The 15,027-nt window shown below is 41.5% G+C and overlaps 1 protein-coding gene across 1 annotated transcript in view; it reads right to left on the bottom strand.

The window, feature by feature from the left end:
• CDIN1 (CDAN1 interacting nuclease 1) overlaps positions 1-15,027 on the bottom strand; it is a 264,885-nt gene that overhangs the window by 199,924 nt on the left and 49,934 nt on the right. The window contains exons 4-5 of the mRNA XM_075282935.1: positions 14,386-14,450; positions 12,900-12,960 (exon numbers count right to left, since the gene is read on the bottom strand). Of these exons, the coding sequence (XP_075139036.1) occupies positions 12,900-12,960; positions 14,386-14,450 (126 nt within the window). The remainder of the gene's footprint in view (positions 1-12,899; positions 12,961-14,385; positions 14,451-15,027) is intronic.

The following is a 15,027-nucleotide window of genomic DNA, read 5'->3' as shown; positions in this document are numbered from 1 at the left end:
AGGGGAGGAAACAGAGCCCGCAAATGATACACTGAAAGTGCGGTCTGAGAGATAAGAGGAGAACCAGGAGAGTGCAGTGTCATTGAGGCCGACTGAGCGGAGCATAGTGAGGAGGAGATGATGGTCAACAGTGTCAAAAGCTGCAGAGAGGTCCAGAAGAATAAGAAGAGAGAAGTCACCATTGGATTTATCCATTAGGAGATCATTGGAGACTTTTGTGAGAGCTGTTTCAGTAGAGTGCAGAGCGCGGAAACCAGATTGTAAGGGGTCAAGCAGAGAGTTAGCAGAGAGATAACGGATTAACCGAGAATAAACCAGGCGTTCCAAAAGTTTAGAGATGAAGGGGAGGTTAGAGACGGGTCGATAGTTAGCAGCACAGGATGGGTCCAGGGAGGGTTTTTTCAGTAGCGGGGTTATAACAGCATGCTTGAAGGAGGATGGGAAGATTCCAGAAGAGAGAGAGAGGTTAAATATTTTAGTAAGGTAAGTAGTGACAGCAGGGGACAGAGATTGGAGAAGGTGTGAGGGGAAGGGGTCACTACTGCAGGTTGTGGGGAAAGATGAAGAAAGTAGCTGGGAAACTTCCTCTTCTGTGACAGGTTCAAAAGATGAGAATGGACAGTCTAAAGTGCGGCTGGTGAGGGGATCAGTACTAAAAGGGATCAAAAGGGATGTTAAAGTCACCCATGATGAGGGTAGGAATGTCACTGGATAAAAAGTGGGGAAGCCAAGAAGCAAAGTGGTCCAAAAATTGGTAGGGTGAGCCAGGTGGGCGGTAGATCACGGCTACACGTAAGGAGAGTGGCCGGAAAAGTCTGATAGCATGGACTTCAAATGAGGAGAATGTGAGTGAGGGGACCGGGGGAATGGACTGAAAAATGCACTGCGGTGACAGGAGTAATCCTACCCCACCACCCTGCCTGTTATCAGGCCTAGAGGTGTGTGCGAGTTGTAGGCCACCATGACACAGAGCAGCAGGGGAGGCCGTGTCTGCCTGCTGGATCCAAGTTTCAGTAAAGGCGAGCAGGCCGAGGGATTTACTAAGGAATAAGTCATTAATGTATTCTAGTTTGTTACACACTGAGCGGGCGTTCCAGAGAGAGCAGCTAAAAGAGACAGGGGAGAGATGAGGGGAAGGAACACGGTAAATATTGATGAGGTTTGTAGGCCTTCTATGTGTGCAGGGAGAAGAGTTAGTGAAGGAAGGAGGGCCAGGGTTAGGAGAGATGTCCCCAGCAGCGAGGAGGAGCAGAATGGACAGAGACAGAAGGTGGTTCAGGGATTTATGTGGGTGCTTATGTTTAGTGTCACTGCTAAAAGAAATAAAGGGATGATTACAGAGTGTGAAAAGTGTGTGAGAGCTGTACATGGGAGAAGGAAGAAGAGAGGGACTGATATGGATGGCGTGTGGTGGAGGTGGAGGAGAGGTCTGCAGGAAGACAATGGCTAAGATAGTAAGAGACAGTGCAGCTACAGGATACCATGTGGTAAAACTTGTTGTTTTAGGTTGAAATTTACCTGGTGTTCTGCCATGGTTAGCCTGTTTCGTGCCCTGTTTAAGTGCCATGTATAAGTACACTTTGGTTAATCTGCACTTCGGTTAAGATGCAATTTGGTTAAGATGCATGCTGCAGATGAGATGCCCCCCATAAGCTATATCTACTTATATAGGAAAGCACAGCTTCAGACTAGCACTAATTTAAGTCGTTAACTAATTAATCTACAAACTGTGACACATGAGGAGACTGGCAGTGTGGATCCAAGTAAACACTTGGCCAGAAACACCAATAAAATCAGTGAAGATCAAAAGACTGACACTAGTGCAGATAAGAAGACATGGAAGTGCAAAAAATATACAGCCTGGATGAAATGCTAGGATATAGTTCAGTAATCAGGCAGAGGTGAAATACAGAGGTGAAATACAGGATTATATACCATTGAATATTACAGCAGATGATCGAAGGGAGAATTCAGACAGCAAGCAGAGGTGTGTTCAATAGCAGATTATATACCATTGAATATTACAGCAGATGATCGAAGGGAGAATTCAGACAGCAAGCAGAGGTGGGTTCAATAGCAGATTATATACCATTGAATATTACAGCAGATGATCGATGGATATCTTTAGAAAAAAACATCACTAAGTGATTTTTTTTCCCCTATCAGTATGTCTTTGTAGAATGGGAAGAAATCCACACAGACACGGGGAGAACATACAAACTCCTTGTAGATGTTGTTCCTGGTGAGATTCGAACCCAGGACTCCAGTGCTGCAAGGTTGCAGTGCTAACCACTGAGCCACTGTGTTGCCATCACTAAGTGATTTGTGCATCTTTCTAATAGATATTGTTTTAAAGGGGTTTCCCATCTCCTTCTTTCAGCAGCTTTGCCTACTGTCTCCTCTTCTCACTTCTTGTATCCCCCCTTCCACAGCCTGCTGAACAGGACACAATGGAGTATCACAATACTTATGATTACTAGAAATGTAATACAAATGTAGATCAAATAATATGCAGATGCTTGTAGAGAATGGTCTCAGTGTTATCTGTGTGTTTACATAGAGAGATAACAGAGAGCAATTAGCTGAACTGATTTTCCTGCCAGCAGAGCAGTAAGTGACATCATTTGTCCTATCACACAGGTCCAGTGATATGGAAACGCTGTGTAAACAATGGGAGGAATAAGTTCACATGGCAGTAAAAAATGCCCCCAAAAAAACATAAAAATTTTTCTATGTGAACATGGTTATAGAAATGTCTTTCATGTACATAGGGGGCAGCACTACAAACAGAATACATTTCTAAAAAGCACATAAAATTTTGCAATGTGAACATCACCTAATGTGGTTATTCTCACAAAATACAATCCCTTTTCTATATGTCCTAATAGGGTATATCGACATCACAGATGGTGGTCCCCTCACTGCTGTGTGAATGTCAGGATTCATATAAATGATGCAAAAAATTCTTTAGCTGCTGTAAAATCTACACAAGTGTGAACAAGTGCATCCAAGTACATCTGTTTGCTGCCCCGGAAGGATGATTACTGAGGACATAGAGGTGACACTGGCTAAAGTGTGACATAACCCTACCGTCCACGACAAGAGGAGGCGACATGTGAATAACCTTCTGGAACACATTCGGCACAAAATACTCCGCTCTCAAATTACACCCTGAAATGTAATCAATGTCGCCAAACACTTGAGTCATAGAAGACGTCTTAGTAAGCAGAGACATGGACTTGTATAATGAATATCCTGACAGCTTCTCAAGCCTAATAATCACACCAGCATTTCATCTCAATTTATACTCTATGGAGAAGCGAGTAAATGATCACTCATGCCACTTGTTTTCCATATAGTCCTAGGTCTAACCTGTCACCAACCAGGCGTTGACCCGTTCGCCCATCTTCACCGCTAACAGGTCGGGAATGATTTCACAGTTTCCGGCACGTACATGAGTTAATGGTGCCTCTGACATCATTGTTTCTATACTGCTTGGAAGTAGAACAGGTATTTATTTTGCCATCGACCAATTTTGCCGGAGAACGAGGTATCACATTTAATGAGTCCTATTTTCCCAGCGTCTAGACAAGCAGCGTTCAAAGCGACCATCAAGTACAATTAGAAAATCATATCTTAAAGTGAACCTGTCACACGAAAAGGTATTTGCTCAACCCAATTATAGCTATGTGTTATTTAGGCAAAACTGCAGGGAAATCTTGAGTCAGTAGTAGAAATAAAAGCTAAACTCTTGCAGAGGTTGAAGATCTGATATACGGCGAGGCATGTGCGAGCCAGACAAACAAATATATCACATAGATACATTATTAAGGCGTGATCAACGCTAAGGTTTTTCTTTTTATTCTCATAAACATAACAATTATCATAAAACAGGTCGAAAAATGGGTACAAAGTGACCAGTCACATAAAATAAAAAAAAGTAAGAAGAAATACAACAGTAGGTCTACAAGAAAAACTGGAGCCTGCTATTATGTGGGTTGAACTGATTGTCCTGCCGGCAGAGCAGTGAGTGATGTCATTTGTCCTATCACACAGGTCCAGAGTTATGGAAACGCTGTGTAAATAATGGGAGGAATAAGTTCACATAGCAGGTAAACAAAGCAGCATTTCACCCATATGAAAAGTTAAAACACTAAATGGGTAAAACAATGGAATAAGTCTCCCTCACAAGCTGTCCAATCTATGCCATCTTTCCCAAGTTGAGTAGAAGTCCAGAGCCACTTATGGTTCTGGACTCCTCTTGCTGGTTTGGAAGATAAAAATTCACCCACACTTGGTTCTATTGACTACAATACTAAGCTACCGCCGAGTATAATTCTCACCTGAGTCATTGAGACCGCAAAGGTGCAACTATCAGTCCCTCTTATCCTCTCCCTAGTGTCCTACAAGTGTCGGGGAGCTGTATATCCTCACTCTATTGGGTGGGTTCAGGGAGAATTGTTATGTATTTGTATCTGCCCCTCCTCCCACCTCTATCTTTATCCCTTGTTTCCTTCTATTCCCTTAACTCCAATCATTTTTCCTATGTTTTTGTTTTTTTTTAAATCTCACTATGTTTATAGCCCTTACAGGGATATCTCACTGCTGTTAGTTGATACAGGAGGTTGGCTCGTTCCTCCCTCCCCATCTTAGCATATATCGTTTTGTATTTCCTCTCCTGATATTGTTGATTCCTTATTTTTATTCTACATGTGCATAAAGAATTACAGGGGTTTTAATTTTAAGAAAATTCAAGACTTAGGGATAGTTCACACGGGGACATGGAGGCGGATTTTGACAGCGGAATCCACGTCATAATCCGCCTCCATATAATGCTAGTCTATGTAGAGGGCTAGCTCTCTTTTTTTCGCTAGTGTTTTTTTTTAAAGCTAGGCGAAAAAAGAAGCGAGCTGCCCTTTCTTCAGGCGGAAGCCATGGTGCATTGAGCCGCGGCTTCCGTCAAGTGGCAGCACCCTCCGGTGTCGGCTCATTCATTTGAGTCGGCTCCGGAGGGGAAAGCCGTGACTGAGATGGTTGTGGCAGGCGGATTTTGACCAGAGAGTGACGCGGCTCCCGTGTCACTCTCTGTGTCAAAATCCGCCCCCGTGTGAATGAGCCCTAAGTGTATAACAGAAATATTCCCAAGAGGGCCAGATGGAGTGCATGTATCTTAGTGGGGCCTCATATCTTTCACCAATCATTGGCCTCAGCTCTGATGTTAGCACACTGCAGTCACCTGTATGTACGTGAGGTCATCGTGGCAGGGATATATAGAGGACAGTGAAGAACACTGGCGCAACAAGTGACTCAACAGCTAAAAAAAATTCCTTGCCATTTTTCAGGCTAAATTTTCAAACCCATATAATGTTGTTTCTCTATTTTATTATATTGATTTACGGCTTCTGTAACCTGTTATTCCACAAATTTTTGTGTATCAGTCTTAGTCTATCAGAGATATTCAGTGGGAACCTCTCCCAAAGTTTACCTCCAACAGGAGGTCTTAATGTATTCTCAGTGAACGGCTATATACCATGATGTCCAACTGTAAACCGGGGGGGGGAGGGGGAATGGAATACAATGTTACACTAGTCCATATCTTATTTTTGCAGCATATACTTGTGGCTTTCATCTGACTAATGGAGTCCTATGGATATGCTTAGCATGCCTGCCAAGAGCTTTAGGCTAAGGTCCCATATTGCAGAAACGCAGCTTCTTTGGTAGCAGATTTTGCTGCAGTTTTTTGAGCCAAAGCCAAGAGTGGATTAAGTAGAAGGTCTAAGTATTTAATTCCAATTCCTTTTTGAGCCATTTTAGGCTTTGGCTGAAAAAAAAACGCTGCAAAATCTGCAACAAAAAAGCTGCGTTTGAGCAACGTGTGGCCTCAGCCTAACGCTGGGTTCACACCAGCGGCTGAACTCCGCTTTCAGTTTTCAGTCTGAGCCAGTGAGCGTTTTATGCGCTCCGTAACGAAACCTTTTTTTTTTTTTTAAACCGGACACAGAGTACTGTATGTCCGACTCTGTGTCCGGTTAAAAAAAAACAAAAAACAGTTTCGCTGCGGAGCGCATAAAACGCTCACCGGCGCACACAGCCGGAGACTTTTCAAGTGTTAGAGAGGGGGGTACCATCAAAACATTGGACAAAACAGTACAAAATGCCAGACAATCACTGGAAACCCGATGGACCCCATAAGAGCTGGTGGGATCCATCAACAACGGTGGTTTCCAGGAAAACCCAGGGCTGCTGACATTTGAAACAGCAGAACAAATTATTTTTTCATAGTTTTGCAAAAACTGATGAAAAATATGACAAAATACCACGAATTAGGCCAATGTCCGGATCGGATGCCGTGATAATTAATGTATATGATGAGGCCCTATCACCACTGGGAGGAAGGCTACTAAATAACGCAAGGACACAACATTTTTTGGAACCCAGCAGACATAACTAAAGACTGAATTACCATTTCTGTTTATGGCACTTGGACACATTCATCTTTTCTCCATTGTTAGTATACCCCGGCACACATTAATAACCCAGTCTACGGCTCCAGTACTGGCTCATGTGTGTACAGAGATATAATCAGACAAATATATACAGGAGCTCAGGTAAGAAATATAGGAGTGCATTGGGCTGCATGCAAAACAGCATCATAGGACAGAGCAGCAGATTTAACTGGCCTTCTGCAACCATACCCTGCCACTATGTTATACATCTCTCATCAGATTTTACAGTTTCCACTGATTAAATATATATTGACTCATAAAGTAGCACCGTTACATCAATCGTCAGCAGATGCAGCGAGGTGTCATTTAAATATTACGTATCATATAAAAATGGCAGCTTGATTGTTTGGAGGTAATAATGTGCTACTGGTTATTGCAACATTTCCCTAATGCATTAAGCAGCGCTCACATTGAGGACACAATAAGGCCCAGGGCAGGGGGGAGGGGGTCGTGTAAAGGATGCCGACTGGTATAGATGGTGGTAGGAAAAATAAGACCTCGGAAAGCAGAATTAAATCTAAACATCAACTTCTTTGTATAATTCATGCCCTGCTCGCGTTTTCTTTCACATGATGCCGATATTAAACATTCCCTTGTTTTATGTTATGAGCACTCTCAATTTCTAAGTAATACATATTCATGTATGGAGCGGAGAGAAGATTATGGGAATCGGCGCTGGTAGTGCCACCTCTACAACAGAGCTGGTGGTTAAATATTATTGATCACTACAAAGTGCCATTCAATCATACATGTATGGATCCGCTGAGGGTACTGCAAACGCTGAATGCAGATAATCTGTGCTCTTGTAATCACCTTGTGTAAACGGAGACCCTTACATGGTGCTCATCTCCCCCAAATGTGTCAAAGATTATCCCACCAGGGGAGTATGTAGGTCTTCCCACAAGTGGCGAGGACCCCTCAAAGAATAGTGCCCTCTTAGTGTCAGTACAAATTATAATGCTCTTAGTGTCCCCCCCACCCCATGTATTGTATATATACACAGTCCAGTCACATTAATGTGACCACATGTCAAAATCCAGAATAATCTCCTTTGGCAGAGCGGACCGCTGCGAGACGTGCAGGAAGAGAGGGGATGTTGTGATAATGTCACTGGGATGTTGAGCCATGTCAACTCCAGTGCCGTGGCCAGCTGCGCTAGGTTACACGGTTGAACATCCGTGGCACGAACAACCCGATCGAGGTGGTCCCACAGATTCTCGATTGCGTTCAAGTCCGGGGAATTTGCTGGCCAAGGGAGTACCGTAAACTCAACCTATTGCTCTTCCAACCACACACGTACACTGCGAGCTTTATGACACGTCGCATTGTCCTGCTGGTAGATGCCATCATCCTGAGGAAAAACAATTTGCGTGTAGGGGTGAACATGGTCCGCAAGGATAGATGCATACTTGTGTTGATCCCTCCCTTGCTGTACCACAGAATTAGCACAATAACGTGTCTGTTCCAGATCATCGGGAAGCCCGGGGAGGGCAGGTGAGTTCCCTATAAAAAGTCATATTCCCTAATAATGAATTTGGGAAAAAAAATGTCTTATCTTCACAAAAGATAGGTTTTTAAAACCCAAAAAATAACCTTTAGGCTTAATTCACATGTGGCATGTTGTGTCCATATGGTACAATGAATGACTGGAGTTAAAGTGTAAGCAAACTTTTATTTATTTTTCATAAATCATCAGTGAAAGTGAAGGGATTAAAATTTTCTATACTGCAATATATTGCAAAGTCCGTATGTCTATGTATTTCTCCTGTCTACTTACCTGATTCACTCTGTCCATACTACATACACAATCGGTCTACAATCAGTTTACAATGTCTCGGTACTAGTGACCTGCAGGAGTCCCAGGTGTCGGACCCCCACAGATCCAATATTGGTGGCCTATCCTAAGGATAAAATAACTTTTCAAACAAACAGGAGCACAAGAATGTGGCTCATATTGACCTCAAGAATCACATTGGGGCATATGTATGGTTAAAATAAGGATAGGCCATCAATGTTAGAAAATGGATAACCCCTTTAAAAGGGGTTGTCTGGGATAAAAAATGGAATGTCTACACTAATCTAAACACCCTTTCCCACCTACTTTCTAAATTACATACTTTAGCAAAAATAGATATTTACCCATATATTTACCCCAGGTACATTTTCTGAGTATCCAGTGACCTACCTTTTCCCAGTTTCCAGAAATGGAACTTCATCAATACTACCCACCTCCCTCACCCCATCATACTTACTCCATCTTCCTTCCAGACTTATTTCTTCGGAGACGGCTCCTCCTCTACTTTGGCCTCTACTACCAGAGGAGCCTCTCAGGCCTGCATATTAAAGATGGCTGCCGGCTGAAGCAGTGCTAGAACTAATGCAAACATCTCAGCAGAGTCAAACAAGAAGAGGAGCTGTCCTCGCAGAAGGAAGTCTGTAAGAAAGATAGGCAAGTATGATGGGTGGGTGGGTGGGTGGGCTGAGTTGGTTGGAAAGGGGTAGTAGTGGAGTGTGAGACAGGAAGAGTGTGGGAGTGAGAGGGATAGTGTGAGTCAGCCTACAACTACCATGATGCATTTCATGAACTAAGACAGAAGGAAGCTACACCAAGTAAACAAATGCAGAAGATGCCAGGAGCTCCTACAGACACTAGGAAATCACTCAAAACACTGCCTAAAAGGTATTTGGATGAAACCATTAATAGCGCTAAACAGACCTCTTTAAAAAAAAATATTTATTTTTTTTTTTGCCCAGAAAACCCCTTTTACGTGAGTCTGGAGAAGATTGGATAATAATGCCAAGAGTGTGCAAAGCAGGAATCAAAGCAAAAGGTGGCTACTTTGAAGAACCTAGAATATAAGACATATTTTCAGTTGTTTCACACTTTTTTGGTAAGTATATAATTCCACATGTGTTACTTCATAGTTTTGATGCCTTCAGTGTGAATCTACAATTTTCATAGTTAAGAAAATACAGAAAACTCTTTGAATGAGAAGGTGTGTCCAAACTTTAGGTCTGTACTGTATATATTGCTGATGTCTCTCTGAGGAGTCCTCCTTTATCTCCCAACTCCATAGAGTTCTGCAGGACATATTTGGTCAGATATAGGCAGATGAGTGAAGAGGGTACATTTCTTATATTACGTATATTACAAACTTTGATATCTTCACCTGAACTATGGTTTTTATAAGAAATACAAGTTTAGATATGCTTCAAAACCTGAAGACACAATACACTTTTTCATATTTAGCAGCATACACTAGTCTGATCTGGAAGTATTCTGGATTTCTCTAACATATCGTGAGTGATAAAATCCAAATCTCGGGTAAAATGCTAAAACCGTGCAAGATGCTCCTTATAGGGAAAATCCATAGCACAAACAGTGATAGTCTAATGCCTTTATTTCATTGGCAATAGGGATGGCAGGACGGTACATACATTGTGCTTTCAATCTCTGGGGGCCGACAGGTCTGTGACTACATCAGTATCCATATTATTATAGCAAATAAATATTTTAGCTTTCCACCTCGTGGTTTTATATTGTATATTGTACCTCCTCCACCATATACGTAGGCTTTACCCAATAAAAGTCAGGAGTCTTATCTATATTTATAAGCACAATAAAAATAAACTTCCAGAATCTTCCGATCCGTTTGCTTTAGATTTTGATCAGTGTAGGAGAAACTTTAAAAGCTTAAAGCATTTCTCAATGAGATGGTAGTGAATGTGTTTAGTATATGAAAGGCTGCAAGCAGCATACATAATAGAGGAAGAAAGGGCTGCACAGTGATCTATAACAGGGTTACAATGTGTGAACATATGGAGCGTGCACACAAGGTACATGACTAAAGTTTCGCTACTGGGAAAGGTAATAGAAACATGAATGACGAAGTGGCAGGAAGCATCTATATCCACATAAATAGATCAATGTCAGCCAACCATCTAATAGGTGTGCAGCCCACTGTTGGCAAAGGTCAAGATGAAGACCTGCTTGAACCAAGCATGCAGGTACATGAGGGTAAGGGAGAGGTTAGACAAAGCACCACTCAGTCGACAGCTATCTCAGACAACGTACACTTCTGCATCACAGTCTCCGGAGTGTGCATCCAAAATTGCCAAATGAAAAAGTCCTTCAAGTCTGACTTTTCCATCAGGCAGTGTCAACTTTAAAGACTCGACACCCATTGGTTCCCCTTATAGTTAATGGGGTGTCATATGTGACTGCTGGTCCATCTATTCACTGGTCTGATCCCCCAATGGACCAAAACAATGGAACAGTCAACGCTAGTGTGCACCCAACATAAGGACAGGCTTTCTTATACTGTATATTTATATATGCATATATAAAAAAAAAACCTCATATATATATAAATGCCTATATTCTTCAAAAAAAAAAAAATCCTATAATTTCCTACCATTTTATGTAACTTGTAAGACTAATTTGCATACAAGTAAATTAATTTCATTAAGATTCTAAAGGGGTATTCCAGTTCCAGAAAAAAAGCCATTTTATAATAACAAGTTTCCAATATCTAAACCTGAAGGTTCCATTTCATAACCACATTGATGAATTGATAGAGCTTAAAGGGGCTCTATCATTGGGAAAAGTCATTTTTAGCTAATCACATCCTTGAATAGGCTTTAGAAATGCCATTCCATACCTACCTTTAGTATGTCAATTGCCTCAGCGTTTTTTGAATAAGTCCGTTTTTAATCATATGCTAATTAGACTGGTGCACGATGCATCGTGCACCCTCTTTGCTATTGTTTCCTATGGGTGTATGCAGCACAGGCTGCTGCTGATGATGGTGATGACTCAGCTTCCTGCTTGCACACACACATAGGAAAGAATAGCATTGAGGAGGCTGCTGGGAACTTCTTGTGCTACCTGGAAACTCATTAGCATATGAATAAAAACGGACTTATTCAGAAACCACTGAGGCAATCTACATACTAATTGTAGGTGTTGAATAGCATTTCTAAAGGCTATGCAGGGATGCGATTAGATAAAAATGACTTTTCCCAATGATAGAGCCCCTTTAAAGGGGTTGGCCACTTTCAGACCAATATTGAGAGACAAATGTTATGGTTAAATGTACAATTTTCCAATGTACTTTCTGTATCAATTCCTCACAGTTTTCTAGATCTCGGCTTGCTGTCATTCATTCTATTACTTCTACTGGATAAAAGTCTGACCATGGTCATGTGATGTACGGTCCATGGTCATGTGATGAGCACACAGGTGCACAGCTGATTACCAGGCAGATGTCTGATTATTGTGCTGTGACTATAACGAGCGGCACCTGTGTGCTCATCACATGACCATGGACTGTAAATCACATGACCATGGACCGTATATCACATGACCATGGACTGTAAATCACATGACCATGGACCGTATATCACATGACCATGGACTGTAAATCACATGACCATGGACCGTATATCACATGACCATGGACCAGAAATCACATGACCATGGTCAGAGTTTTATCCACTAGAAGTATCAGAATGAATGACAGCAAGCAGAGATCTAGAAAACTGTGAGGAATTGATACAGAAAGTATATTGGAAAATTGTACAATGTTTTATTATACAAACAACAACATTTGTCTCTCAATATTGGTCTGAAAGTGGCCAACCCCTTTAAGGCCTAGGGCCACAGTAAAAAAAAAAAAAAAAAAAACTGCATGAAAATCGCGGTGGAGGGGGCCACACGGTGGCTCAGTGGTTAGCACTGCAGCCTTGCAGCGCTGGAGTCCTGGTGTTCAAATCCCGCCAAGGACAAAAAACCATCTGCAAGGAGTTTGTATGTTCTCCCCGTGTTTGCATGGATTTCCATCCCATATTCCAAAAAAGACAATACTGATAGGGAAAAATGTACATTGTGAGCTATATGTGGGGCTCACAATCTACATTTAAGAAAAAAAAAAAAATCGCGGTGGAAATGCATCCACACAGAGTTTGTCACAGAAAGGAAATCTGCTTTAATTATACCTATATGTAAACTGCCAGGATTTCTGTGGTATAGTTGACAGTGTTTCTGTGGTATAATTGACATGCTGCGATTTCCGAAAATGCGAGTTTTGGAAATCACGGAATTTCTGCAGCACGTATTTCTCCGCAATGTGTGGATTGGATGCGCTATAAACCCTTCCACTTTGCAGGGACTGTAAAAGTTTTTTTTAATATTGCTATATTTTAGCATCGTCTATTTTTATACACAATGGGCAACCCATTAAAAAAGAAAATAATCCTTTCCAATGGCTGCAAGAACAAAATCTTAAGAACAATGATGAACTGACACAGCAAGTATAAATTTACATTGGACAGAAAAATAGCAATGGTTTGCCAAAACCAAAAGACGCCTTTAACATATTGCGAAGGTCTTACCTCATTGGCCAGGTTTAGTAAGACGGGCGCTGTTGGATCCATGGCTACCTCCTGCAAGTACCTAGAGAACAAAGGGACATGTAAACTAATATCCGGCCATACTGGCAGCTGTGACAAATACCTGGATGGGGTTATCACTAAACACCACTTCTATACTCATGAGTTTTTACAATTGGACTTTCTACAGAACTTGTCATAGGGCAACTGAAAACATATTTTAAGGCTGCAATACATGGAAATTGGACATACTCGAAAATAGGACACCCCCCGAAAGTAAGGCATGGTTTGGTTTTTTTGTTGAATTGCCTTTTATAAGGCACTCCCGAAAATAAGGCATCCCCCAAAAATCACCACTTCCACTGCCGGGATGAACAGCAACACCAGCACTGCTATGAAGATGGGGAAGATAAGTAGCATACCTCCCCTTCCCTCCTTCCCTACACTACCTACAATGGGCAGTCATGCCAGCGCTCCGCTAAGGAAGTGCCAGCATGACTGCCGGTTGTCAGCCAGCAGCCGCTCCATAATAAAGACATCCCCCTGAAAATAAGACAGGTCCTATATTTAGGACGAGAATTTAATATAAGACACTGTCTTATTTTGGGGGGAACATAGTAATCTTGGCTGGCAGCATGATTCTGAACATTAGTGTAAACTTAGTGGATGTTTAAGGTTATGTTCACACTGAGCTTTGTGCAGGTCCGCCAAAAAATAAATAAATGCCTCCCATTCATTCCAATGGGAGTCAGTAGCAGATTTTTACTGTAGCTAATTTTTCAGTTAAAGGAAAAAAAGGAACATCAGGACCCATTTTAGGGAGATTACGCCTTGGCATTAAAATATAAGGGAGGGAGAGGGACACTTTTTGAGTCCATTCACACAGAGGAAAATGGTGAGGAATTTGGTGTGGAATTTCAGAGCTGAAAAAAAAAGCCTCCCATTGACTTCAATGGTTTCCTTTTTTTGGCTTTTTTGGCTTTTTTTCAGCGTTGAAATTCCACACCAAATTCCTCACCATTTTCCTCCGTGTGAATGCACCGTTTTAGTGGTTGTTGCAGGGACAGTTTTTTTTTTTTTTTGTAAAAAATGCTAGGCTTTGAAGCCACCTGAAGATAAGCCATAACACTTATTTTAACCTCTAGCTGAAAAAAAAACTTGTCTGACTCCTACTGAAATGAATGGGGGACCTCTATAATGGCCCTGCAATAAAACACTCACTGTTAGGTTTTCTTAAAGATGACCACTGAGGGTCCTAGCAGAAAGACTTTTATTGTAAAGGAACCCTTCAAAAAGGCTCGGGTTGACTAAGACAGAGGGCCAGAAAAACGGACAGGCAGGCTGCTTAAATAGTGATTACATACTGAGCCCGGTGCACCCCAATTACTATAAATCCATATAAAATTAAAATCTGTGAGCCCCCAAAAAATTAAATAAAATAAATAAAGCTGCTATGACCATTTTTACCACACACAGACTGAGGACTTACTTGCTGTAATACATTTTGATGGTTTCGGGAACATGATGCCTTGCATGGGTCTTTTTTGTAAACTTCTAAAATGGGGGGAAAAAAACAAAAACTTAAACAATACAAACTTAATTACGGTATAAAAAAAGGGTCAGCTACATACAAATGTTATGCTATGAACTAGCAGCCATCCACCTATCCAAACACATGGAGGGATACCTGCAATGTGAAGATTTTCTTTGAGAATTTTTCTCCTCCTCCTGGTGATGGGGTCAACTCTCAATTTTAACCCTTAAGTAATATGATGGTGTCTATCATAGTGATATTCATATGATAGTGCTGTATGATAGACACCATGATAGGACTTAAAGGTTAATGACAGAGATCAAAATCACCAAAGCTGTTTTTAGGCAGAGCAGGATGCCAAATTAAAGAGTACCCGTTACCAGGTCCGAAAAGCTAAGCCACATACATGATCCTGAAGTCATCACCCTGCATTTTTGAGTTTTTAAGGGATATTTTTTAATCAAAAGTTCTTTTAGCCATTCCAAAGATGTACTTTTCCCTTGTGTAGTTTTTGCTTGGCTTAATTTTACCCATTTCCAAGATCATGTGCTGCTGTGATATTTACTTTGCTGGCTGCAGTGCTCACAGGGAGGGGTA

Source organism: Leptodactylus fuscus, chromosome 7 (genome assembly GCF_031893055.1).
Source record: "Leptodactylus fuscus isolate aLepFus1 chromosome 7, aLepFus1.hap2, whole genome shotgun sequence".
NCBI classification, from domain to species: Eukaryota; Metazoa; Chordata; class Amphibia; order Anura; family Leptodactylidae; genus Leptodactylus; species Leptodactylus fuscus.
The sequence above is the reverse complement of the archived record's forward strand: the minus strand, read 5'-3'. Positions and strand labels throughout refer to the sequence as shown.